This window comes from Globicephala melas, chromosome 1, assembly GCF_963455315.2.
Source record: "Globicephala melas chromosome 1, mGloMel1.2, whole genome shotgun sequence".
NCBI lineage: Eukaryota > Metazoa > Chordata > Mammalia > Artiodactyla > Delphinidae > Globicephala > Globicephala melas.
In genome coordinates, this window is record NC_083314.1 from 85,195,764 (window position 1) to 85,223,354 (window position 27,591).

Here is a 27,591-nt window from a genome sequence, read left to right on the forward strand (position 1 = left end):
CTCTTCCACCTCCTTATGAGATCCATGGGAAATAGATTTTATTTCCTGGGTTATCATCAATATTATTCTAAATCAAGGCCTGTAGAGTACAGCAGATCTGCAAAGGATTTTTGCAATTGTTCCTATTATTGCTCCAATTTTATCACCTCACCGAGCTGCCTAGAAGCAAACAATCTGATTTTACAAACGGAGCCATTTGTAAGATAAGTATTGTAAGTTACTGAATCCAGTAGAACAGGCAGAACGGAAATACCGAAACCGAAGAGCTTGTGGTATTTCACTCTGCCTTGTAAAATGACAGCTAAATCCCCCTTCTCCAGTCCTTACAAGGCCTTTAAGAGAGACCAGGGGCCTATGGATTTCTATACGAAGTTCCCAGTCCACACGTGATTTAGAAGTGAATACACAAGAAGGTTAAACCTGTAAACTCTCACAGAGCCTTTATTGCAGTATCTGACTTAACGAATGCAAAACCTTTGTCTCCTCTGCTGGACTGCCGCTGAGAGGTCTGGCAGGAAGGGATCATGCCGGCTTTCATCTAGACAGTCCCTAAGTGATGAAAATGCAGCAATGTACACATTAAACAAGTTACAGCCAGCAGAGAATGTGTAATGAAGTCACATATGGCAGTACTTCAAAATCCCATCCAAACGCCAATAAGGTTCTACTAGAGCGGGCCTTAGAATCATTTTTTAAAAAAAGGTTCAGCTAAGACCTCAGAGAGATAAACTAGACAAATGCAGTATGACTCATTTAACAAACAACTACTGAGTAAGAAGCCCTCGTGCTGGATGATATGTGAGAGAGGAAGGTAAATCAGCCTTGGACCTTCTTTTAAGGGACTTACGGTATGTTGAGTCATAAGGGGCACGTGAAAACTCTAACAGGAGGAACGATATATAGTAGCCAAAAAGAGGTACTAGCAAGTGCTGTGGGGTTCCTCAGAAAGTGAGGGTGCGTCCCTCCAAAGGGATTAGTGAAAAGCTTCATGCAGTGTCAACATTTAAATCGGGCCTTTGAAAAATGGCTGGGGAGTAGGGTTTGGGCAGGGGACACTGCGGAGGAAGATGATCAGAGTTAAAGGGAGGAGCATAAGCAAAGGCCTAGGCGGGGACATGTGGGGAGTGGTGAAGAGTAGGGCGAGCAGAGCAGTGCAGTTAAGAGCAGGCTGGAGTGGACACACACACGCGTGGTCAGTCGGGAGCCCTCTATGAGATGATGGGGCCGGGGGTTGGGGGAAAGGTTGGTACAAGAATCAAAAGAAGAGCAAGGGCAGGGAGTGCCTGGTGGCGCAGTGGTTGAGAGTCCGCCTGCCGATGCAGGGGACACGGGTTCATGCCCCGGTCCGGGAAGATCCCACATGCCTCGGAGCGGCTGGGCCCGTGAGCCATGGCCGCTGAGCCTGCGCGTCCGGAGCCTGTGCTCTGCAACGGGAGAGGCCGCAACAGTAAGAGGCCCACGTACGGGAAAAAAAAGAAAAAAAAGAGCAAGGGCAGGAACGGAAAGGCAGCAGTTCTAAGAGCCATGCTGGAAGAAGAATCCATTGATAGACCCGAGATGAGAGACATGCCAAGGGAAGCTGAGCGCTGCCAAGGAAACACAGAGGAGAAAAGTAGTCAGTGAGATTCAGACAAGTTGAAAGGTCCGCCAGGCATGGAAACCCCCCAGTCCAAAGCTATCTGAGCCCCAGATAAATGTGGAGTCACATGCTTGGAGAGGAGATCTGGTGAAGATATGGGCGATGTGGAGGTCCATGGGGTCACCGGGGGACAGAGTACAGAGAAGAGGGAAAGGGACAAAATCACAGTGAGCTCCTATTATTTAAGACACAAGCAGAAGAAAAAAGGCAAAAAGGAATAGTAGCCAGTTAGGAAGAAAACCAGAAATGGCTTACGTCCTAGCCGCCAAGGGATGCAAGAATTCCAAGAAGGAAAGGCTGCAGTGATACCTACTGCTTTACTTAAGGACATACCCATGTACTTGCTCCTGGGAGGCTACGAGCTCCTAAGGCAAGACCTGGTTCCTATACTATCTGCATCCTGCACAATATCTAGAGTAGAATCCTATTATGCTTCAGTTTGGAAAAAATGAGCAACCATGTCAAACCTGCAGAAAAGTCAAGGCAGACAGGTGCTGCGAAAAGACTTCTGCACTGATGACCACGCAACCACTGGTAACCTCCACAGAAGCGCATTTGCAGTAATGTGGTATGGGACTTGGAGGGTAACAGTCAGGAGAAAGGAATAATCAAGATGTAAGTAAGAGAGCGTACAACCGTGAAAAGACCCCAAAGCAGGCAAGAGGAGATGAAGGGCACAAGTGGGCAGTTTATCCTGGAAAGTCAGCCAGTTGGTCCTCTCAGCACCTTCTAGGCACTGCGGACATTCGGCCAAGAGTCCCTGCTCAAAAGAAGCTTGTGTTCCAGTTAAGGGGAGAGTGGGGAAACAAGCCCAGAGCGCTGATAAATGCTATCAAGATAAAATAGGCCAACGTGCTGGTGACTGGGGACGGGGGAGGGCTGCTTTTAGCCAGTGTGGTCAGGAAAGGCCCCTCTGAGCAGGTCACCTATGAGTTCAGACCAGAATGAGAAGGAGGCAGGGGTAGAACTCTGGGGTAAGACTGCTCCAGGCAGAGAGACCCGCAAATATAAAAGCACTAAGATGGAGCAAGCCTGGTGTTCAAGGGATAGAAGAAGAGATCAGTGTGACTGGATTATAATGAACGAGGGGGCAGAGGCCTTGGACTCTGGTTGAAATAGGAAGCACATAAAACTAGGGAATGATAGAGCCTGCTTTATTGTAGAAAGCCCACTGGTTGCTGTGTGAAAGACGGATTACTGTGGGACCAATTTGGAAGCAAGGACACCAGAATGGAAGAAGTTACGGCAGACCAAGCAAAAGATGATGGACGTTTGGCCTCAGCTTGTAGTGGTGGTGATTCTCAGGAGTAGTCAGATGCAGGATATATTTTGGATATAAAATGAAAAGACACACTGCCATTTTGAATGTGGAAAGTGAGGAACACAGGAACTGGTATGATACAGGCTCTGGCTTGAGCACCTGGGTGCATAGTGAAGCCACTAACTGAGAGGGGAACGTAACGGACAGGAAGGAATTTGTATCAGGCAAGGCTAGAGTTTTCTTCCAGCCCTTTGAAGTCTGAGATGCCTGCTGGACATGTGAGTGGGGGTACAGTGGAGTAGGCAGTAAATTTATGTGTCTGGCGCTCAGGGGGGAGGTCCAAGCAGAGACATTCACTGGGGAGTCATCAGCACATAAATGGTATTCAAAGCCACAAGTGGCATGGGATCACATAGGGACAGAGTGTATACATACAAAGGAAAAAAGAGCCAAAGGTGGAGCCCTTACCTTTTTCAGAATTTAGGAGAAAAGGATGGGTAAAAATATAGCAAGGTTTTGAGGCAAAAAGTTTGAGGAACCTTAGGTTGGTCTCCAGTGTCTCAGTGAAGTAGCAGAGAGGGGTTTAGATCCTGGAGATTGTGGACAAGGTTTAGAATAAGAATTAGAAGGAATATAGTGGAAAACCATCACAAAACTAACACAAGGTTCACTGAGGCAGTAAAGACACCCTAACTGGTAGGAAACTCAGGTGGGCAGGTTGTAGGATTTTCCCCAGCAAGATGATAAAGCTCAGACTTAGAGACTACGGTTGGTGTGGGTTACTCAACTACAATATGAGGACTGGCAAAGAAATGTGGCAGAGGGTCCTTAACAAGCTCACTGCTGGCATGCTGACCACCAGGATGAGAGCCCAGGAAGTGAAAGCGGCTTCGGAAAAAAGGTCAGGGGGATCACAGTGAGGATGAAGAATAGGTTCAACACATACGAGGGAATCTGAAAGGAGGAAGGCAAAGCACTTGTGGTCACACAGGGAAATATCAGAGTTGACAATCAAAAGGTGACAAAAAATTTTTAAAATTTTTAAAAATTTTTTAAAAATTAAAAAAATAAAAAAGTAAAAAAAGTAAAAAAAAATTTTTTTTAATTTTTAAAAAGTAAAAAAATTTAAAAATATAAATAAATAAATATTAAAAATAATAATTTTAAAAAATAAAAAACTTAAAAAATTTTTTTTAAAAAGGTGAAAGAATTCAGAGTGATGACATGGTCCACGTGTGGCCATTAAATCTCACGAAGTGTGTTATTTTCTCAGGAGCTAAGATGACCATAGAAGGCACTTCCTGAGTCCTTGCTGACCTGAGCTGGCTGCAGAAACACAAGGAAGGGACAATATGACTAACAGACCATGGGGGTGAAGAAGGGAGGTACAGAGATCTAAACCTTGCTCTCACTTAACATTTACACGACAGTTTCTGGCTCTGGTCTGCAGTCATTCATATCTGCAAATCTTCTTTTAGCCTTCATACCAGGAGAGGAAGGAGAGTAAGCATCTGTTTCCCCAGGTCAAACAGAACCTTGGTGATAGAAGGCTTCGCGCTCCATGGGAACTGACAGGCTCTTCAGTCAATGCAACTTTCCTTAGCTTTTGCTGCTGAGATAACCATGCCCTCTGGCACTACAGACAGGAAAGGCAAGGAAGACAGGAGATACAACTGAGGAACACAGCTGCAAGTCACTTCTTAAAGACTGGATCATTAACTAAGTGAACTTCTTACCACTGAAGCACTAGATCACCTAACCAGGATGTCGCTCCAGTTCCATGGCCTTTGAGAGATCCCAGGAGGCCAGTCATGCCAAATCCTTAATTCCACATTATGAAATCGTGCAGGTTTGTATTGAGTCAACATGGCCAAGTTGGAACTACACTCCCTGGAAACCTTCTCCCTGTGCAGTTCTGGGTTAGAGTTGGACAAAAGAGACGTAAGTGTGTGTGAGATCTGGGACGTGGAAAGGAAGCAACAGCCATCATGCTCTGGTGGTCGTCAGGGTTCAAGGCAGCAAGAGACAGATGCACAGGTGTTGGTGGGCTCCAGTGTGTTCTAGCTCTTCTTTCTGCTCTGGGTTTCTTCCCAAATGCTATCTTTACTGACCAACTCGGATCCAAGACCACCAGATGCTTGATTGCAAACTCATAGGTGGTAGCTATAAATAGGCAACTACCCTTACACAGGCTCTTATGCCAGACCCCCCCTCCCAGTCCCGTGTGCCCCACTCGCAGTCCCACTCTGCCTGGCTTCTCGATTCCTCTGCCAGAAACAGCCTGTCCGCCCCCACTAGTGCTTCGGAGGGACGACTAGTGGCTTTTCCTTGATCCCTTTTCAGACCATCATTTCCCCAGCTCCTCCCAAAATTGTGTAGTCTAATTCCTCTACTAAATGGCTTATTCCATAATATTCACAGCGGCTCTGCTCCTCTGACGGAACACTGATACATAAGCCAAATACGGAGCAGAGAGCTTCGCCCTCGAGGACCCCGTAACTGACAAAACCCACCTTACATTTACAGCATGGCTTTAGCGTTTTCAAATCCTGTTCACATGATTTAATACTCAACCCTGAGAGGATTAAATAAGGAAACTGAGGTTCCGAGAAGTCAGGTGACCAAAGAACAACACAAAGACGCAAAAGCCACTTCGTGCCAATCTGTACCGGTGGGTAACCAAAATAACTCAACAGAACACGAAATGATTCAAACAATTCTCTGTCCAAGGATCAGAGACAGAAAAAGCTGAGGCAAGATCCAGCCACAAGGATTATTTTAGAGTGTTCTATAAAATTAACAGCTGCTAGAGGCCCCAGCGCTGCCTAGCCCCCCTCACTACTCAGCCATTTTCAATCCTCCCCATGTTTGAACAGGCCAGCAGAGTCTGCCAAGTTCTGTGTGAACACCTGGTCCTCCTTTCAGTCTAGGTGAAGGAGAATGGGAGCTTCACATGAGTTTAAACTTGCATCTGGGCATGAACGCACCTGAGCTGTTAGTAAAATTCTCCCCGACTCCTTCCCTTGAGGAACTTTGTCCTCTTTCCCCCAATTTTACTGTTTTCTATGCCCATTTTCTGCTCTTCCTTTGCCTTGTCCATCCTTTCTCCCCAACAAGGCCTTAAGCCTGCCCTTGATATTTACAGACACACTGCCAGATGCCATGGGTGGTACGGAGGTCTATGCCAGCTTCCCCAGTGAGGCCCAGTGAGGAGTACAGTTTGGTAGTTTGACTTGAACAAAAAAAGACTCTGAGTTCACATGCCCTTCAAGGAACAGACCCTTGACTCCATTGATCCAATATTTCATTCCTTCACTCAGCAGCTCTTTACAGCACACATACTGGGTGCAGAACCACATCATCAGGTGAGTCGATGAGCCGACACCTAGCCAGGTGTCAAAGTTAAGGACGATGGAACAGTGTGGCAGCCTCATAGAAAAGTGGGGGGAGGGATAAATTAGGAGTCTGCGATTAGCAGATACAAACTACTACATATAAAACAGATAAACAACCGAGTCCTACTGTACAGCACAGGGAACTATAGTCAATATCTTGTAATAACTTATAATAAAGAATGTGAAAAAGTTATATATGTATAACTGAATCACTTTTCTGTACACCAGAAACTAACGCAACACTGTAAATTAACTATACTCCAATAGAAAAAGAAAAAGGAGGGCTTCCCTGGTGGCGCAGTGGTTGAGAGTCCGCCTGCCGATTCAGGGGACACGGGTTCGTGCCCCGGTCCGGGAAGATCCCACATGCCGCAGAGCGGCTGGGCCCGTGAGCCATGGCCGCTGACCCTGTGCGTCCAGAGCCTGTGCTCTGCAACGGGAGAGGCCACAACAGTGAGAGGTCCGTATACCGCAAAAAAAAAAAAAAAAAAAAAAGAAAAGAAAAGCTGGGAGGAGATGAGTCCTCCAACAATGAGAATCTTTTAAAATATTAAGTTAATAAATGACATGAGGGACTTAGGGAAGGCAGAACCAGAAAAAATAGACATTCACTCAGGACATCAGGCTTAAACTCCTTTAGGTGACATTCCAGGCTCTTCACAATCTTACGACTCTCTCCAGCCTCAACCCTTTCCCTCTGAAGCCCCTACGACTTAACCCTCCATTCCAGCCACCAAAAAGTTTTCTTCACACGCAAGCTTTTGTAAACAGGTGTATTTACTCACGCTCTTCCCTCTGCCTGAAACAAATAACCCGTGCTTTCTCTACCAGACAAAGCCTACTGACGGCTCAGACTTAATGAAGGCCATCTTGTGGAAACCTTTCCTGATCCGCCCCCAGCCCCAAGCAGAGTTCAGAATGTGCCTACTGAGGGTCGACTCGGCATGGACACCGTGACCATCCCAGGCTCATTTGCTTGTCCGCCGCCCTCGCGGGACTGTGAGCTCCATGGCGGGGCAGAGGGCTCGCTGCTCATCACCACATTCCTAGCCCAGCAACGTGCTTGCGGATGCAATGGCTGGGATCACTCCTATCTCAATGAACTTCTGCAAACTGGAATTTTAGAGCCAGAACTAATCTTTGGACCACCATCTAAATGGGTTAACGGGAGTTACTTAAATCTCATTTGTATCAGGAATTGCCCCTCATTGATGAATTTTCAAAAAAGCTCTTCGATAAGCTCATCACAGAAAGCGAAAAGCATACGGTTTGAGCAACCGTAACGCACAGCATCATCAACCAAGAGACCAGTTCTCAGCACCCCAGGAAGTGATAACATCTCGATACTCCAAACCCCACATTTTGCCACATGCGTTTTATTATCACCCTTTGGGGCTAGAGAAGCCAACAACTTGGGTGCTTTGGATCCTTACAAAGGTTTCCCAATCCAGACAGAGCACTAAAGCCTAAAAGAAATGCATATACAGGTGGAGAGGACACAAGTAGTGATACAAACAGGTATGGAGAATTGTGTCAGCTGTCCCACCTTTTCTGCAAGAGCTCCTCTGTCTAAACTGGCCCAGAATGCTCTCCCTTTTCATTAAAGTTTCAGCATTTTTTTTCTAACAATCCTTAGACACCTCTGGGTTTTTTTTGGTTTTTTTGGCTGTGCTGCGCAGTCTGCAGTATCTTAGTTCCCCGACCAGGGATCGCACCTGTGACCCCTGCAGTGGAAGCTGGACCGCCAGGGGATCCCCCTTAGACACTTCTTCGAGGCCACCTCTTTTCCTGGGTATATGTCATGCCTCCACATAGAGACTGGCAGCTACAGGATTCGGGTCTGTGACTATGTCCTCATATGCCCGGAGCTCGAGACTAAAGCCTGGCACAGGGTAATTAATAAGGAGTAGTTACGACCCAGGCCAACAGCGAGACAAGGCACATGCTGCAGGCAGCAGCCCCCTGCCCCTTCCCGCAGACGTGGCCAGAGCTGGCCACTTATGAGAAGAGCGATGGCAAGAACCCAGCCACCAGGCACGTGAAGCCTGCAATGGAACCGAAGAAGTACGCTTCCCCACGCTGTGAGCCACTGACACGAAGCCCAGGAAGGAGCAGATGCCAGTCGGGGATGGGAGAGGCTGTGACGACCCCACAAAGGGAGGAAGGGGTGGAGGAGGTAGAGCGTGAACAGTGAGAAGCATGAGTCGTTTGTCTTCCACACGAGCTGGCAAGGAGAAAATGGAGAAAATCACATGAGGAAGAATGAGGACTTTCTCATCCCTGCCTTTTCACGTGTGGACTCCATTTCTCCTCCCCTACCCCATCCCACCAACCTGTCTTAGAAATGAAGGCACCTGCAATCACTTCGGAAATACTACGGTAGTAACAGAAAAAGACAGTACGCACACAAACGAAAGATAGTGAGGACACACAGATAACCTCTGTCCCCTTTATGACTTAAGGCCCACAATACAGACTTTATATGTGTATTTCATACATGCGTTGTATATGTCATATACATTATACATGTACACATGAGATATACAGGTGTTTTCTAAACACATCATTTAATCATTCAATAACTCAAAGTCCTAAGACACTCGGGTAAACAAAAGCAGACCTGGCCCTGCTTTCATGGTGATTACAGTCTGGGGTGAGACAGACGCTCGACCTAGTAAACAGAGCATTATAAACCGATGGCCATGCTCTGAAAGAACGGGTCCAGCGAGAGCCCAGGACAAAGGAATGGACACAGCTGTGTGCTTACCTTACAGGCAGCCGCCCCCCAGAACGCGTGCTCACCTCTCCCAGGAAGTGAGGCTTGAACTGGGCTCCAAAGAGTCAAACAAATAGAAGTAACTCCAAGACAATCTATAAACACAAGAGGGGCAACGTGTACGCAGATGACATAGTTGTTTCTAAGGGCACAGAGTGACGGATGCTTGGGAAGACTTCAAGCGGAGTCATCGAAACTTAATTATGGGCTTCTTTACCCTGAGGTCCAAATGGTGTCAATGAACGCACTGGAGAGAACACAGAGCTTGCTTTACCATTGCCATTTCCGTAGGACCAAACATACCTTGCTGTGGGATAACTCCTGTTAGGCCTGTACAGGGGGGTACCACCGGGCAGTATATACCACCTTGCTGCCTCTGTGACACCCCCGAGCTGTGGTAACAGAAGCACTGTCCCCAGTTACTTACAAGCTGGGTTCAACACTAAGCTTTCTGGGACTCATATTGATGTTCGGAAAAAACTTGTTTGCAGAATAAACTGTTATTAAAGTGGGACTCTGATGAATAGACCACATGATTGCATAAACCTTGTTTCCACAGAAGAAATTCCCCATCCTTCCTCTAAAACTTATGCGTCTCTTATTTGGTGACGGTCTTTTGAAGAGATGCTCTGATAAACTACCTAAGGGGAACATCAGCAATGGTTTTGTGAGCCATTTTCCTCTTAAGAAACCACCAACAATAGGATTATGGCCCGACTTATCACCTTAATTTAGCAGGCTAGCTTCCTGCGGGCCCCAGCAGACCTCGCCAGCCTCACGCGTGTGGGTTCTTAGCTTCTCTGTGGGTGCCGGCAATGCTGCTGACAACTTTCAGGGTGATTCTGATCCCGTTCTTCCAACCTCCCTGACCCAGAGTTTGATACCCACACTCCCTGAGGTCTCTCTTACTGTTCCAGCTTCAGTCAGCGAATCCCCCAATGGAACACCATCCCGCGCACGCTGATTCACGCCCGCCTCTGAGAAACGGTGCCGGCCATTTTCCTACCTGAAACGCTTTTCCTACTCTTGGCTCAAACCGCCTTCCAGACCCACGTGCTCCACGGAGCCTTACGATAAAGCAGCTCCCGGCCTGTTTCATCCCTATAATTCTGACAGCTCCATACGCACAGCTATCCCATAATGCATCCACTCAGGTGTTTAAAAAAGCACCAACAACCCATCCTGCTGTTCAGTTGTAACTGGTTCGGTTTCCATTTTGGACTCCATTTCCTAATGCCTTTGTCCTCTTTCACAGTGTCAGAAACATGGTAAAGGGTCTCTAACTGCTGCTGAAGTACTAAAAAATAAGGCCACAAGGAAAAGCAGGAACGTCATATATCAATAGTTGGGCACAGTGTACTTATTCGCAACTGTGTTCACTTCGACCAGCGTGACCGAGTGCCTGCCACGGTACTATGGTCTTAACTTGGAACATACTGTATGGATTTCCCAATCAAAGATGATGGACTATAATGCCTTCTAATAAATAAGAAAATATATGGATGTGCCAGCCTTCAGAAAATGGAAAACATGAACAGCTGCGCCAAAAGTGGTTTGGGTTTGCTTTTTTTAAACTCCTCACTGCAGCATAAGCCGATAGCAGCACACTGGACAGACACCAGATCAGCCAACATTCTGTTCTGAGGACATCCTAGAGGGGCAGTGCAGTTATAAAGCACTATCCACCCCTTTGCCCCCAGAACAGCATATGACAGCAAGCCACCTCAAATGCAGTGGATAATTCGCTCCCAGAGTGTTCTCGATGAGCGCCCAAAAGACCCACGTCCAAGACATGGGTCAAAACCAGCATCCACACGTGCACCTCAAAGTAGCCAGAGGGCTGGGCAGCAGCCGGCATGCAGTAAGGACTGAGCTCATAACACACAACCAACAGCATGGAGGTGTTCCAGAATGTTTCCTTTTCACTGTGAATGTATCCAACATCACTTGCGCCCTCCCCTTTCGGGCTAAGAGAATGAAAAGGAAGGAAGTCCCCAAATGCTAGAACACATCGCTTAGCCGATTAAGGCTACTGATGGGCAACGTCGGAATTTCAACTCTCCTACTCTACAGGAAGGTGGAAACTCCAAAGTGGTGTCAACGTTTGGACCCAGCGAAAGGTGTCCGTGTCTCTTCTCGCTGTGGTTTGGGGTGTCAGGAAAAGGAGAACCGTGGTGCCTAACTGTCTACTGGTTCGACGTGAGAGCTGAATGGGGAAGAAAACACAAGTCACATTGCTGAGGGCTGAAACTGGATTACTCAACCGCAACTTACTTGTGGCTGATATCCTCAACGAAACTTACTTAAAAAAAAAAAATCAGTAATAAGGAACAGTCTGCCATCTAGAAACGCTTTATTGGTTTTACTGTTTTTGTGATTTTTTTTCCCAGAGGTCCATCAAAAAATGCAGTTAGTGGTGGGGATACCTCGGTAACCTAGAGTACTGTGAGGAAAGACGCCAGTTTCACCACACGGGATGGGCTAGGAGGAGGAAGCAGTTGCTGCTGCAGTGACAGAACAGCAAACAGCTCCCAGAGCCCTCAGAGGCACCAAAGCCCCGTTGCAGAGAGGTGCCAGGCAGATGAGACAGAAGGCGCAGGCTGCACACAGGAGTGCTGGGCAAGATGGGCGAGGAGCCAGGGCTGGACCAAGCGGCCCATCTGGACCACAGCAGGGATCAGCATGAACTCAAAGAATTCTGGAGATGGAAGGGGGCCTTGGGATCAGCTAGCCCAGCCCCTTACCTTACAGAGGCTGAGAGCTATTCAGCAACTTGTTCAAGGTCACAAAACTAGTGAGTGGAAGATCAAGGGTCAGAATCCCAGCCTCCTGTTTTAAAAGACAAGGACACAAATGTTATCACATCTTAACTGACTGTATCAATCCCTTTCTATGTTTTCCAACATGTATTTGAATATCTGTACTAAGACAGAGAGCAGTCTAGTGTATTGTGGTTATGAGCCCAGACTCTGCAACCAGGCCATCTGGGCTTGAACCCAAGCAGCTGGACCACTTGCGTGACTTTGAACAAGTTACTTCACCTCTCTATGACTCAGTTTTCTCTTCTATCAAATGGAGGTCCTAACAGTACCTACCTCATGGGGTTATGAAGCCTACTAAATGAGTTAATATATAGAAAATGCAGGGCCTGGCACAAAATAAGTGTTATATAAAAGATAGGAAGGAATTTTTTTTTAATTTATTAATTTATTTATTTTTGGCTGCGTTGGGTCTTCGTCGTTGGGTCTTCATTGCTGTGTGCAGGCTTTCTCTAGCTGCAGCAAGTGGGGTCTACCCTTCACTGCGGTGCCCGGGCTTCTCATTGCCGTGGCTTCTCTTGTTGCGAAGCACAGGCTCTAGGTGCGAGGGCTTCAGCAGTTGTGGCACACGGGCTGAGTAGTTGTGGCTCGCGGGCTCTAGAGCTCAGGCTCAGTAGTTGTGGTGCACGGGCTTAGTTGCTCTGCAGCATGTGGGATCTTCCCAGACCAGGGATCAAATCCGTGTCCCCTGCATTGGCAGGCGGGTTCTTAACCACTGTGCCACCAGAAAGTCCCAGGAAGGAATTTCTTAAGGAGGAAATAATCCTCATGTTGGCTCCTCCCCGGCCTACCTGCTCCCAACTCCCTTTCATCCTAGTCACAGGTTAAGACCTTTTCCCTACAATACCTGGGAATAATGCTTCTAAAACGTCACTGCTTAGTCTCCTAATCCCTTCGGCCAGACCCAGTCAGATGTTAAATTGGCCAAAATGACATGAGAGGTGAAATCTTTGGCTACTACTCACCCAGCCTACTACCCCTCGGATAGGCACTTCCAAGACCCTGGACTCAGAAGTTACCTCTTTTGACCCTCACCTCCTACCTTTCTGGCCCACCCACTCCCTTGTGCCTCTGAATCTGCTTTTTTACCCTCATCCTGTCCTCCAGGCCCTCAAACCTTCTGCGACTCACCAGGCCTTCCAGCCTCTCAGCTGCCTGTCCCACCTGGACTCCTTGGCCAACTGTCTCCATGATGCTGTCAGAGCTTTCTACAGATTCCCGCAACCCTCCTCTCACGGCAAGATCACACCATGTCCCTGCCTTGTTCCCCGGATGCTGAACCTGGTGGAAGAAAGTCATGAAACCAGGCTGAGTACCTCCACTACAGACCTAGGCTAGCCCCACCCTTCATGGCTAACTGACCGCCTACCACATTCCCACAGAGCCCAGCCCGTCCCACTCTCCTCTAGTTCTGACGCTCTGAACATGGCCTTTGCCTCAAAATTCACCAAGGAAGCCCAGGCCACCACATAACCCATGTGTGAAGCACTCTACCAGACAAGCGTTTCTCAAAATTTAGCACTCGAATCCCCTGGGGATATGGTTAAACCACAGACTCTGATTCAGCAGACTGGACTGGGCCCTGAGATTTTTCCCAGGTGCTGCCGACGATGTTAGTCCCCAGACCCCACTCTGAGTAGGAAAGTTCGAGGGATTTACATACGTGAAGTTTAATGTGCGCATTTTCCTAGACACATTATTTTTAATCTTCATGACAAACCTGCAAGAGAAGTAACAGTCCCTTTTTACATGTGCAGAAAATAAGGTTCCAGGAGGTTAAGAAACCTGTCCAGTTTCACAGTGCTGAAGGGTAGGACTCAAATGGAGGGCTGATTCCCAAGCCTGAGCCCTATTTTTTCTCTCCATATGTGATTTTGAAGAGCAGAAACAGTTTAGAAACACACAGGTCATGGTTTATTTGTAATATAAACTACTGAAATCTTAGCTGATGAAGATGGGAGAAAGATGGGTGATAAAACTGCCCCGGAGTCCCCGTGCTGGAGATTCCAACTGACAGCTGAAGGCCTCAGTGCAGCTGTCAGAGAGAAGGTTAATTCCACCAATCAACGTGGACGAGGACACCCAGAGGAACATGGGGGAAACTTTCAAAAATTTATACAGAGAATGAAAGGGAACATATAGATGACCTCCAGCTGATATGTCCGGGGATTCTGGGGCCACTCGCAGGGCTAAAAAGGCTGAGAGCACTACAGAAACCATGTGTCCTACAGCACACAGCTCCTGCCCTATCCCCCTCCACCTCTCCCTTCCATCCTCTCCACAGCCTCCAAATCCAAGGCTTCCCTTTCTCTCTCTGGTTTTCGTGCAGCATTTGACTATTCCCTCTTTAACAAATCTACCTACATCCATCTCTGCTTGGCTTCTGATAGAGTGATCTCCTGGTCCTTCTGCCATCCCTGTGACTACTCCTTCTAGAACTCTCCCATTTCCTGTCCCCCAACTACAGGCATTCCCATGAACTCGCTCTTGACCCTCGCCTCCATCATCCGGGTGGTGCTGCACCTTCCGCGGATACCATCCACCACACATCTAGTGCATCCTGTCCCACCGGTGGAGGGCAGATCTGAGTTGGCTCTGTTCGCTGCAGAATCCCCAGGACTCAGAACAATGCTTGGCCTAGAGCTGCAGGCACTCTCTCAATATTTGCTGAATAAATAGATGAGCTACTCGCCATGTCACTGAGCTTCTCATCTTCCATCTTCAAACTGCCCATCCTAAGGCCAGGCTGGGGTTCAGGGGCTGCGGTTCCCCAAGTAAGAGACAGAACTGTCGATTTCCAGCCAATCACAGCACACGTAGGAAATGGGACTAGCTGTATGGCTCTCAGGGTAGACAGGGCTTCAGGTTTCAAGGCTGCTCTGATCTGTGGGCTCCAGGGTCTGAGGGTGTCAGTTGTCACAGTCAGTGCTTTTGAGATCTTGGAATATTTTCCTCCACACCAACTGTAGTCTTTGTGAAGCAACAGAATGAGACCCAGTAATTAACTCTGACACACCTACAACCCACCTGAACCCCATGTGGGTCCCTTACCATAGCTCACAAGCTGGGAGGTTCTAGCCCAGTCCAGCCCTAAGTAAGAACAAGGAAGTAACAAGATTATTAGTACGTTCTTGGCTTGGTGTCACTTGTAAGGTCTGAGAAGTGACCCATCTGTCTGCATTACTGCCTCTATTTCAGTAGCATTCCAAGGTAGCACCCATCCTGAAATGTGCCTTGAACCCTTACGCTCAATTCTGTTCTCCACGGTTCTAAGCCAAATTTATCCTAGACAGTGCGACAGTGGCCAAACGCTGTTTCCCCATTCCCCTGAAATACCCTGAGGGATGCAAATGCTTTCACATTCGGCACTTATAAAGGTGCAAAGCAGGATGCAATTAAGGTCCCCAAACATCACACTTAAACTTGAATCGGGCTGCTTGGTGACTGCCTAATCCTGCACAAACACACAGGGAGTGTTGTGGAGAAATCAGCCTTTGAAGAACACAAATGTGCCCACGGCGCCAGCATCTCTAGTCTCCTGGAAATAGCATTGCTGGTCCACGACAGTGTTAACTACTGGGTCTAATTCTGTTGCTTCGCAAAGACTACAGTTGGTGTGGAGGAAAATATTCCAAGATCTCAAAAGCACTGACTGTGCCAACAGCAGTGCTTTGCCTTTTCCAGAAGATAAACTACAGAGAATTTTTGCCGGTTCAAGTTATTTTCCCAAAGCGAAGGGTCAAAGGGCCTTGCTACCCTGCCTTTAAGAAACCAAGGCAATTAAACAGAATAGCTATGAACTGCCCTGACAGCTCCCCCCAACTTCATTCGATAAAGTGAGGCGCAGACACGCTGACAGACAAGCACACACCTTATTTAACTGCCAGACACTGCACTAGTATGGAAATGTACATTCAACCTATGGGGTAGAAATCAGCTCAGCTCGGCACAGAAACAAAATAGACATATAAATGCCGCCTAGCACGACTACCTTGTAAGGAATGATCACTGACAACTAGAGTTCCTATTCATCAGGCTAATAAGAATAATTACAGCCGGGGCAGGCATTAATCAGCTTGGCAGATACAGGAATTCTGTTAACAAGGCTAAAATGAGAGCCGAGCACTCTCTGAAGTCCACAGCACTTCAAAGACGGTTGCGCTGGATGGATTGACTGGGGTTCCTCCTGCCAGCCTTTCTCCTCCAGCGCTTTCTGGAGGAAGCTGCAATTTGGTCCCTTTCCTCAGAGCAGGGGTGGTGACGCCTTAGGGGTTGCAGAGCTGTCACATCTATGAGGTGCATCCTGGCACTGCCCCTCCCTTCCGGAATCGTGCCTGGGCTGCACTCATCCCTTCCTCTTTTTAACCGCACTTTTGCTTTCAAACCAGTATTATACTTTTTCGTCTACACTCATCTTGAGTGATACACAAAATAAGACGATGGCGAACATCGGTCAATCTTTCCTTAGTTGAGACCAAATTTGGGTCCCGTGATCAAATTCTGGCTCAGCCATGGAGTAGCTGTATGATTCTGGACAAGTTATTTAACTTTTCTGGGTGTCGGTTTCCTCATCTGTAATATGGAGAAAATAGCAGTACCTTTCTCAAAATGTTGCCGTGAGAATTCAATAAGAAAATGTCCGTAAGAGCCTGACGCTGGGTATGCACACTATAAATAGCAGCTGTTATTACTCTGTGCCTGTTAGGTGCAGAGCCCTGTGTAGAAGCTATGAGAAAAGACCAAACAAAATATTCAGTATACGGACACATGTACCTTATATATGAGTGGCTGTGCCTGGGCAGTGGGAGGGTGGGCACATTCATCCTTTTACCTTATATCCTTTATAAGTGACACCGAGACTGCAAGCTGTCCCCCAGATCTGTTCTTCTCTTCTTCTACAGTAGCCAGCACACGGCTCCCACATTCCTCTGCATTTCCCGGCTTCCCTTGCAGTTAGTGTGGCCTGGACTAAATCCTCTGCCATGGAATGTGTGCAGAAGTGATGGGGGCCACTGCCGGGCTTAGCCCAGGAAGACTACATGCTCTTTCCCCTTTACAGGGCTGGAAGGGCGATGGTGACAACCCAAGTGATCTTAGAAACTAGGGGCTGGGGCTTCCCTGGTGGCGCAGTGGTTGAGAATCTGCCTGCCAATGCAGGGGACACGGGTTCGAGCCCTGGTCTGGGAAGATCCCACATGCCACGGAGCAACTGGGCCCGTGAGCCACAACTGGAGAAAGCCCTCGCACAGAAACGAAGACCCAACACAGCCATACATACATACATACATACATACATACATAAATGAATAATTAAATAAATTTAAGGGAAAAAAAAAAAGAAACTAGGGGCTGAAGACAGCAGAACTGCCCATCAGCCTGGGAGCCAGAATGCCTGTGTGCAACAGTGATCAGACCCAACCATTTCATCCGAAACATCCCCAAGAAGAGTTAGGAAAGACACTTCCATTGTTTGAACCACTGTTCTTTGATTCCATTTGTTAGAGCAATTTAGCCTACCCAATACAATAATACATTACCCTTCTATGTTATTTGGACTTTAAAACATAGATGTAATGTTTTTGTTGTTTAAAAACTACTTCGATGGATTTGCAAGTATTTTTTTTAAAAGACACACATTAAGAGAGTATCTTAGTGACTTCCCTGGTGGTCCAGTGGTTAAGACTCCACGCTCCCAATGCAGGGGGCCCGGGTTCGATCCCTGGTCAGGGAACTAGATCCCACATGCCGCAACTAAAGAGCCTGCATGCTGCAACAAAGATCCCACATGCCGCAACTAAGGCCCGGCACAGCCAAATAAATAAATAATTTTTTTTTAAAAAAAAGAGAGAGAGAGAACCTTCATCCCCCTCCACAATCTTCATACCTTCCTCTCTAATTCATGCTCCACGCTAGGACTGGCCTCCTCAAACACATCACCACGTTGTATCAATCTCACCCTGCAAATTTTCAATGGCAACCCATGACCCACAGAAAAATGATATACACGCGCATTCATTCAGTCAGCCAATATTTATGAAACACCTACTCTGTGCCAGACACTCGATTAGTAAGAGGAATACTATAGTGAACAATACCAACCTGGTCCCTGCCCCATGGGATATAATCAGGGTGAGGATTTAGACCAGGAACAGATAATCATATACAGAGAGATAAAGAAGTGCTCTGATGGGAGAAGCACAGGCTGTGTGGCAGCACCCACAGGCCAACAAGCCCACCCACATAGTGAAGACTTCAGCACTGCAAGAATAGCCTTCAGAATCCATCCCAGACCCACTTTTCCAGTTTGCCCTCCTAGTATCCCTCCTCCCACCTTCACTTACATGGAACTTACATGCCCTTTTTGAATGAACCAGGCACTTTCATCCACACTGGATGCCTTTCCCCAGAGCCTGGAAGGCTCTTCCATCCTTTCTTTCAAAATACTAATTATCCTCAAGGCTCAGCTCAAATGTCATCTCTTCAGCAAAGTCAACCCTGACCCCAAGTCAAAATTAACCATGCTGTTCCTTGCTTCCTACCAGCACTCGGTTGTATGTCAGGTATTTCATTCCGGCTTGTAGTTGGCTGCTCTATTAACTGTCTGCCCACCCCCACTGACCACTCAGTGAGACACTGGGTCTTGATCATTTGTCTGGGACACTCTTACGGACACACTGGGCATTCAAGAAATGCTGTATTAAATGGATGGATGAGACGAGTCAGACATGGGCAATGGAAGTGAAAACCTGCTTTATGAAGCTGAGTGGGTTCTGTTGTGACTGTGATAGGTACACTCATTTAGGGAAGCTTTATGGAGGAAGTAGTTTTAGGGGGAAAAGGAAATACACAGGTAAGAGGAGAGAAGCAGGAGAGGCATTCCCAGGTCATGGGAAATGGAAAGGCCAGAAGATTCACATACATTCTATGTAAAGGATAGCAAACAGGTTCCTTAGAATGAAGCATCTGAATCAGACAGAAGACTAGAGGGGAGAGAATACAAGGGGCAGAACATCCTCAGAAGGAAATCATAAGGGACTCATGAGCTAAGGTGGGACCTCCAGAAACGATCCTTCGGGAAAACGATGAACTTAGAAGGGAGGCTGGAGGAAAAAGTCAAACAGGTACAGATGTCAGATCTGTGTGGGGAGCTGTCAGAACTCGAGCTAGGACAGTAACTTTAGATACAGGAAGGACAGGGAAGACGCTCGAGTCTGCACTATGGGAAAAGGAACAGAGTTGGGCGACAGTGTGAACATAGAGGTCAAAGAGAGTGACAGCAAGATTATGCCCAGGTTGCAATACAAGAGCAAAGATGATCTAGCATATCAACATACTGGGTTTCAGGAATCAGTACAGTGCTAGAGTAGTGGTACCACAGGGAGGGCCTCCCGGAGGTCACACGGAAGCCACACCAAGTGAGATTCGGTACAGCAAGCTATCAGGTGAACATGAAGTTCAGGGACTGTTAGGGGACAAGGCATTGGCTGGTGACACCACACACACTGCCTGTGTGTAGTTGACATGAGATGTCCAGCCAGGGCAGGATGTACTGGAATACCTCCGAGACTTCCCCAAGCTGTACTTTCCCCACTTCTATTTTTGCTTTTGCTGGTCTCTCTTTGCCCCCTCTCCCTTTTTCTCCCTCACCATAGTTACTCACGGACATTCTTTTAAATTTCTACCTGGCCTCGCCCTCTTAACTAGTACAGGGGCTGTGAATTGCACAACTTTGGGGAGGGCCATTCACACAGAGGACGAAGCGAACAGCAGCTCCTAGAGTTGTGCACTCAGTGCACGATCTGTGCAACTAGTAGCCGTGGCCCTGCTTGACCCAGACACATCAGCCAATTATGTAATGGGTGTGGACTACCACCAGCAGTGTGCAACAAACGGAAAACTTACAAGGGCCCCAGAGTGAAAGGAAGAGAATAAAAGCACTAGGACCACAGAAGAGATGCTACAAAATTAGGTGAAAGATCTGGAAGCTTTCTGCACCTGGCTGCAGCTAAAGCAATGTGTCTGGGTGAGCTCTTTTAGGGACGGAGTTCCAGAAAACCCCTCAGACATGAAGGAAAAAAACACAGTAGCAGCTAGAAAGCCTGCCCCCCCCCCCACCAGCAGCAGGAGTCATGGGAGTTGGGACAGTGTGGAGCCTGGTGCCAGCTGGACGGGAGTGGCTGTGGAAGGTCTCCACTGGGACCCTCTGACCGTAAGTGCAGAGTAGTCATTTACCCTGGGTGCAGCTGGGACAGACACCACACACCATGTGCTTTATAAAAGATTCAGCTCTGCCTTCTCTAGCGGTGTGGAAGAGAACCCCTGGTCAGGTCACAGAATTCCTTCTGTTCTGGTTGACACTGACCAAAGGGCTTCAGGAAGAGCAAAGCTTTTAAGAGTCAGCCTTCCTGATCCATGGTGGGCACTTAATCAGCAGATTATTTCTGTGGCTGATAACTACTTGGTTATATTAATATAACCATATTACACGATGTGAAGATGGTGTCTGTGTGTATGGGTGAACGGAAGATGGAGAGGGGAAAAAAAAAAATCACACCAAAGATTCCTTGGGTTGGGGGAGGGCGCTGGGCCAAATAATCTAGAGGCACCAAGGTTGAGAGAGGGTGGAAAACAGGGGACAGTAAGGGAGAAAAAGTAACAGGTAGGAAAAGTTGAAGAAGCCAAGGTTCCCAGGTCTTTGTGTGCAAATATGCAGCGAGGCAGCTTCAGAGGAGCTGAAGGAGAAGACTGAGGCAGAAGAGCTAGCCACAACTAACATGACAGAGGGACCCGCGCACCGATTTTTACTGTAGCGCTCGGGGCCACCCGGTGACCTTCGCAGAAGGAAGTTGGCGGATCCTCTCGCTTCCCTGGAAAGGCAGCCCGGCGCGGGGGAGTGTGTGTGGAGTGCGGTTCGGCCGGTCTCGGCCATGGCGGGGCAGATCAAAGACGCGGATTTCCGCTCCCGAGCCGGGGACGCGGGCCGGGACCGCAGGCACCTTCCGGGCCGGGAGTTCAAGGTGAGCCGGCCGCGGGCGGCTAACAGGTAGGGAGGGCCCGGGGAAGCCGGCCTGGGGCCACTCCCCCCCGCACATGTGCGGGCGAGGCTCGGCCTGGAGCACGGCGACTCGCACCCCGCGCGATTCGCGCCCGCTCCCCGCCGGGCCCCGCCGCCCGCGGATCCCGGCCCGCTCTCCCGGGAGTGGCCCCGGCACCGTCGGCGCCCCAGGCCGCGCGCGGCAGCCGCGCCCCACAGGTCCCCCCGCGCCTGGCCGAGCCCCCCGCGCCCCGCCGGGCCCCGCGCGCACTCACCCAGCGACAGGAGCGCCAGCAGCAGAGGCCTCGGCGCCAGGCGCCCCATGCTCGCCGGGCGGGAGCGACTCTCCCCCTCCTCCTCCTTTCCCGCCGCCTCTCCTCCTCCTCCTCCTCCAGCTCCGGCTGCTCCAGAGTCAGCGCTCCTCCGCCTGGGCCGCGCGCCTGCTCCGCTCTCCTCGCGAGCCGAGAAATCCCAGCGCTGGGGCCGACGTGCGCCCCTCGCTCCGCTCCCGCCCGCCCGCCTCCGCCCTCCTCCTCCAGCCGGCCGGGCACCGGGAGCCGGGCGCCAGGGCCGCCCCGCCGAGCCGAGCGTGTAGCCCCGACCGCTTCCCGAAAGCAGGAGGGAGGAACCGCAGCGCTCGCCCGCCCGCGCCTCCCATCCGGCGCTTTGCCAGCAACAAACACAAACTTTCCCAAGCCCCTCCCCGCTCCAGGTAACAGAGGCAGGGCCGGGGCCACCCGCTTAAAGGGGAGGAGACGTCGAAGCCCACCCAGCTCCCCCCTCGGGGCCCCCGCCCCGCGGCAAACTTTCCTCCGACCTTAAAAGTTGGCCTTAGAAAGACTCATCTGGAAATCCCATCGCTTGAGCTCCATTCCGAGCCACCCCGCGTTCCACCACTCTGGAGTCACCCACGCGGGGCTCCAATTCCCTCAGCTAACTCCCCGCACCTTCACCCACTTATCCTGAACTAAGCACCCCACCAACCAGCCGCTTGGACCTGGCTAAATATTATTCAGATATGACTGAAAGAGATGTAAGGACTTTCTTTGTTTTTAAATATTTCTTTATTTACTTTAGTTATTTATTTGGTTGCACCAGGTCTTAGTTGCAGCAGGCAGGCTTCTTAGTTGAGGCATGCATGTGGGATCTAGTTCCCTCACCAGGGACTGAACCTGGGTCCCCTGCATCGGGAGTGCGGAGTCTTAACCCCTGTGCCACCAGGGAAGTCCTGAGAAGAAAGGACTTTAAAGGCTGCGGATTCTCGCCTCCAAAGAGCAGAGGCCTTATCGTGTGGTGCCTTGCCCTGGGATTCACATCGAAGTGTCAACACCAGAACCCAGATCTCACAGGCTCTGCTCACTGCCCTGAGGCTGGGTGGGCCTGCCTCGCCTCTCCTCACCCACCTCCTTCCTTCTCAGGGGTGCCTATGGCACTGATTAACACTCCCCACAAATAGACCCTCCCATGGGGGGAGGGGGGCAGACCCTGGGAACCCGTGTATTAATAGCTACAGTACTTCATATGGAATGTACTCTTTAGACTTTTTATTTATTGCTTTAAGTGGACACAACTGTTTGCCAATAAAGATTCTTTTCTCCCCCCATAATGGGGCTTTGTGCTTTTGATTTGAATACAAAAGGCCCAGTATTGGGGGAAAAAATTAGTGTTCATTGTTTAAAACTTCACAAGGATAATTCAAACATACAGGGAGCAGAACTGGTGCCCCCGCCCCCCAATACCACAGCCTTTCATTAATATATGCAAAACAAATCACAGATGTTAATGGGAAACTGCCCCAATTGGGGAGAGGAACATTGCTTTTACTCTGATAATCATTATTTCCACTAACAAGTGTTTCTTATTTCCACTAACAAAAGTGCCTAAATTTAGCCAGGTATGAACCCTTCTGCAAGAGACTCTTAAAAATTCATACCTGGTGGGACAATAATGTGAATGTACTTAACGCCATTGAACTGTACACTTTAAAAACAGTCAAAATGGTAGATTCTATGTTATATATATTTTAACACAATAAAAAAATTTTTTATTATTTTATTTTATTTTTGTTGGGGGGGTCTTCACTGATGCGCGCAGGTGCGCTGGCTTCTCATTGCAGTGGCTTCTTTGGCGGAGCACTGGCTCTAGGCACACGGGCTTCATTAGTTGTGGTGTGCAGGCTCAGTAGTTGTGGCTCTCAGGCTCTAGAGTGCAGGCTCAGTAGTTGTGGCACACGGCCTTAGTTGCTGGCATGTGGGATCTTCCCGGACCAGGGATTGAACCCATGTCCCCTGCATTGCCAGGCGGGTTCTTAACCGCTGTGGATTCTTAACTGCTGCGCCACCAGGGAAATCCAAAAAAAATTTTTTTTCAATTCATTTTTGTCACCAAGCCTTTCTTCATGCCATTTACCCACCCTACAATTCCTTTCAATTTCCCATCCCATAGAATTTTTCAGGCAAATTTTTCAATTTAATTCAATCAACCTTAAATGCAAGCCTAATATTAGGCCTTGGGGGATGCTGGAACTACAGAGAAGAGTAAGGCCTGGCTTCTCCAGAAGCTCAAATCTTTCCCTTTCTTAACTATGCACAGTGCTTAATGTCTGAAGCACACATTCTGGCACTTGGTCACGATTGGTTTAGCACATACTATGGACTGAATGTCTGTGGACCCGCCAAATTCATATATTGAAGCCCTAATCCCCAATGGTGTTTGGAAGTGGGGACTTTGGAGAGTAATTAGGTCCTGAGGATGGAGCCCTCATGCATGGGATTAGTGCCCTTATAAGAAGAGACATGAGAGATTATATCTATGCTACGTGATGATATAGCAAGAGGGCATCTGTCTGCAAACTAGGAAGAGATTCCCTCACCAGGTACTAAATGGACCAGCACCTTGATCTTGGCCTTCACAGCCTCCAGAACTGTGAGACATAAGTGTCTGTTGTTTTAAGCCACCCAGTTTATATTTGTTATATCAGCCCAAGCTAACAACATACACATTGCTCCCATCTCTGTCTAATAATGGAAGGGCCGAAGAGACGGTCACATGCTCATTTTACATCTCTCACATCACTGCAGAGTCGATGTTTGCTAAAAACTCTTCTGTTTAACAAACAAAGTGCAAGTCTGGGTGTGTGCCTGGCATATGGTAGGTCTTTAGTAAATATTTGTAGAATGAATTAATGCTAGGCACTGGGCTAGAGCCTGGGAATACAGGGGTAAATAATACAGTTCCTGCCCTTGAGGTGCTTACAGTCTGTGCATCCTGACTTAGTAGGCGTGACAGCATTTGCAGTTGTGACACAAGGGAGTGGTCAGTCCTGGGGAAGCTTGTCCAAAAAAGCTCAGAGGGCATGACTGTGAACCAAGTCTTGAATGATCAGCAGGTCTTTAGCTGTGAGGTGGAGGGGTGATCTGACAATAGATGTTGTATATTTAATGTGATAGTGATTCTTCTCCCCTCCCTTCCCCACACCTAGATGTTATTAAGTTAATGGTGCATCTTACAATCATGGAAACAACAGTGGTTAGTTGAAATGGAAAGAAGAAATAAGACTGTCCAGGCAGGGCCAGTAGACTGAGGACTAAAAATGGGTGGCCTGTTGGTGGTGGGCAGTTAACTGTGTCATGAAAGTCAGCCCAAGACAGCTGTTGTTGTAGCAGAAAATGAGGCTAAATTAATAACTCCAGATGCTTGGTCATAACACCACACCCTTTGCATAGCCCTGACTACCAAAGGATAAAATATGTTTCGAACTAAAGGAACAGAGCACCTGAAGCAGACCAGCACAGTTTGTTAAGTCATGACTCTGGAATCTGATGATATTCTTATTATGAAAGATATTTCTTTGCCAGAGCGAGTAACCCCCTATACAGGTAAGGCTTCTGCCCCAACGAACTGTTCTCAGTTTGCTTAGTCTGTAAGCTTGCCTGGGGCAGGAAGGCTCACTCTCCAGCAACTCTGACCCACACCCATCCCCAAGGAGGTGAGTCCCGCCTCCATGGGATTCCTGCCACATCACAGAGACCCTCAGAGGCTCTGGTCACAACAGCCAGCCATTACTGTCTCTTGATTACACGGATCTGTCTGCAGACATTACCCCTGAAAACTCCATGAGGGTCCCACAGACTCATTCCTAACAGGTTTTCCTTCTGAGATCAGTAAAATCACATTGTTTAAAGTTGAACATGGAAACGTTAAAAGGTCCCATGGAATGAATTTGCCGATTTTGCCGATTGTCCTAAGATTCACCCAGACCTCATGTGTTAGCTTTGCCACCTCCACCAGCCCATACTCTCTCTCTCTCTCTTTCTGTCTCTCTCTGTGTCTCTCCAGATGACCTGGACGCTACTTTAGCGGAATGGCCAGCAAAGGCGTGTGTTCAATGGCAACATTTCATTACACTAATCAATTTCATTAAATTGTCCTTGAATTGTTTCCAGGTGTCTATTTCCCCATTGAAGTTAAACAGGGGATTACTAAAAGTAATTACGAAGTAATTACTAAATTTCAAAAATAAATTTAAGATTTAATCATGGAATTAGAGAATGGAATTAAGAGTTAAAAAGGGAGGGGTGGTGAGAGGAAGCCTTCATTTCCTGATGAGTGAGAGTCATTCGGTGCTGGTGAAGCCGTGAGGGAAGTTGTGGAATGCCCATCTGACAAGCTTCAAAAACAGTAAGGGGCCTTATCTGTTTGAAATGGGTTAAGCATGGTCCTGCCGAGGGCTGTGCTCTGTGACCTCTGGCCTCAAAGACCAAAATGGGAGATAGTGAGGAAAGTGTCCTGAGATGCCTGGAACTGCCCCTGATTCCTGGCCAGAAGTGACTTCCAAGCATTTACTCCTGCAGGGACACTGGGGTGAAAATGTGAGAAGAAAAATAAGAAAATGGAATGAGGCAAGTCTTTTGCAATAAAAGCTTTCTACAAAAGTGAGGCATTATGACTATATTAAGCGTATGCATAGCCCTTGCCCTAGAGGAGTTTATAATCTAGTTTAATGTGTCAAAAGACCTGGAATGCTGTAAAGGAAGGGGAGAAGATTGATGCCAGAAGAGCAAAGGAAATTGAAAGGGAGGTAAGTAGATTAGAGAGGCACCAGTTATTGTGTGTAGTATTGTGCCAAAATACTATCTTCCGGGCTGAAAATACCTCCGACAATGAATAGAGACAGCAGAGTCCATTACAAGAAGGAAGTGCAGCCACATCACAGAAGTTGGAAATAGTTAGAGGGAGCTCGGGATGTTGGGGGAGATGATTTACCGAAAGCTAGGGCTGCCGAATGTGATGGTACCCAAAGGTGCCCACCTGGCCTGAACTTGTGCCCTGGAAGGTACTGTACCCCAGTCTTCACACAGAAGCATGGGTGGGGGTGGGAGTGTCCCCCTTCCTTCCCCTGACCATTCCTCCACCAGCCTTTCTCACCCAACTTGAGCTCTGCTTGAGGGTTCAAATGGAACAATGCCTTAAGTTCTAGGCACTACATCTTAAAAACACTTGCAAACTAAAATGCATCCAGAGTAGAGCTACTAGCTAAAATACAAGATGCCCAGTTGAACCTGAGTTTCAGAGAAACAAAGAACACTTTTTCAGTATAAATATGTCCCAAATATCATATGAAGCATACTTAAACTGAAAAAGTATTCCTTGTTTATCTGCAACACAAATTCAGCTGGACATTCTACATTTTTATTTGCTAAGTCTGGCAACCCTCATCCAGAGAGGAGTTACCTTATATGGAAATAGGTTCTTCTGGAAGACTTGGAGAAGACAACAGGGAGCTCTGAATAGTTATCTTCAGATTATGGTGAAGTTTTGCGTTTCAAAGGAGGAATAGACTTGCTTCGGGTGTTATGTTGAGTCACTGGGTAAAAGTTGCTAAGAGACTGAATTGGCCTCATTTGTCATTACCAGTTAGTCATCAGTGATGAGAGGAGCTATGTTATTTGGTGTTATCCTCTCCTCTCTAAAAAGCATTCAGTGAAAGGTTACATGCCTACCTGTAAGGGGGGCCATGGGGGAATTACTGTATTGGGTGGGGCACTGGACTAGCTGCCTTCAAAGGAAGTCCTTTTCAACCTCAAGACTGTGTGATTTATCTAAATCCAGGCAACTCTCTTTTCTAGTTCCTCTTCCAAAGTTAAGTCTTTGTCTCTGTTGTTTCCTTTTCTTAACTTCCACCTGTTTGGGCTGGGCTGGTGTGTGCCCTTGCAGCATTAGAGAACAGGGCACGGTCAGATGTCAAAGCTGTATGGAAAACTAGGATAATACCCCTGCTACCTACCTACGGTACTGCTGGGGACTCAGATTAATGATTGCAAAACCAAGCTACCATTTTTCGTAGATATCTCCCCATTTTTATCCATTTTGTAGCTCATAATGGCCCTCAGCAAGTCACTGAGCAGAGAGATACATTTTTGCAACTTTGTCTCTCCTGGAAGGTACGTGGGGCATGGCAATTTGCAAGCCAGCGTCAGGGATACTTTACTGAGTGGCTTTCCTTTCCCTGGGGCAGAGGCCCGTTTGTAGCCCCTGCTTCAGTAATTCTTTCTGGCCTAAAATTGTTGTATCCGTGCTTTATGACATAAAGCCTCTGTGGCTGGCGTCCATCACCCATTTGCCTCTAAGTTAGAAAGAATGCAAAGTTACTTTCTGAGGAGAATCT

The 27,591-nt window shown here is 48.0% G+C and overlaps 1 protein-coding gene across 1 annotated transcript in view; it reads right to left on the reverse strand.

Annotated features, from left to right (window-relative positions):
* Positions 1-21,415, reverse strand: part of PTGFRN (prostaglandin F2 receptor inhibitor) — an 85,788-nt gene extending 64,373 nt beyond the window's left edge. Inside the window, exon 1 of the mRNA XM_030869171.3 lies at positions 21,200-21,415. Within this exon, the coding sequence (XP_030725031.1) occupies positions 21,200-21,248 (49 nt within the window). The 5' untranslated portion in view covers positions 21,249-21,415. The remainder of the gene's footprint in view (positions 1-21,199) is intronic.
* Between the last annotated feature and the right edge of the window lie 6,176 nt (positions 21,416-27,591).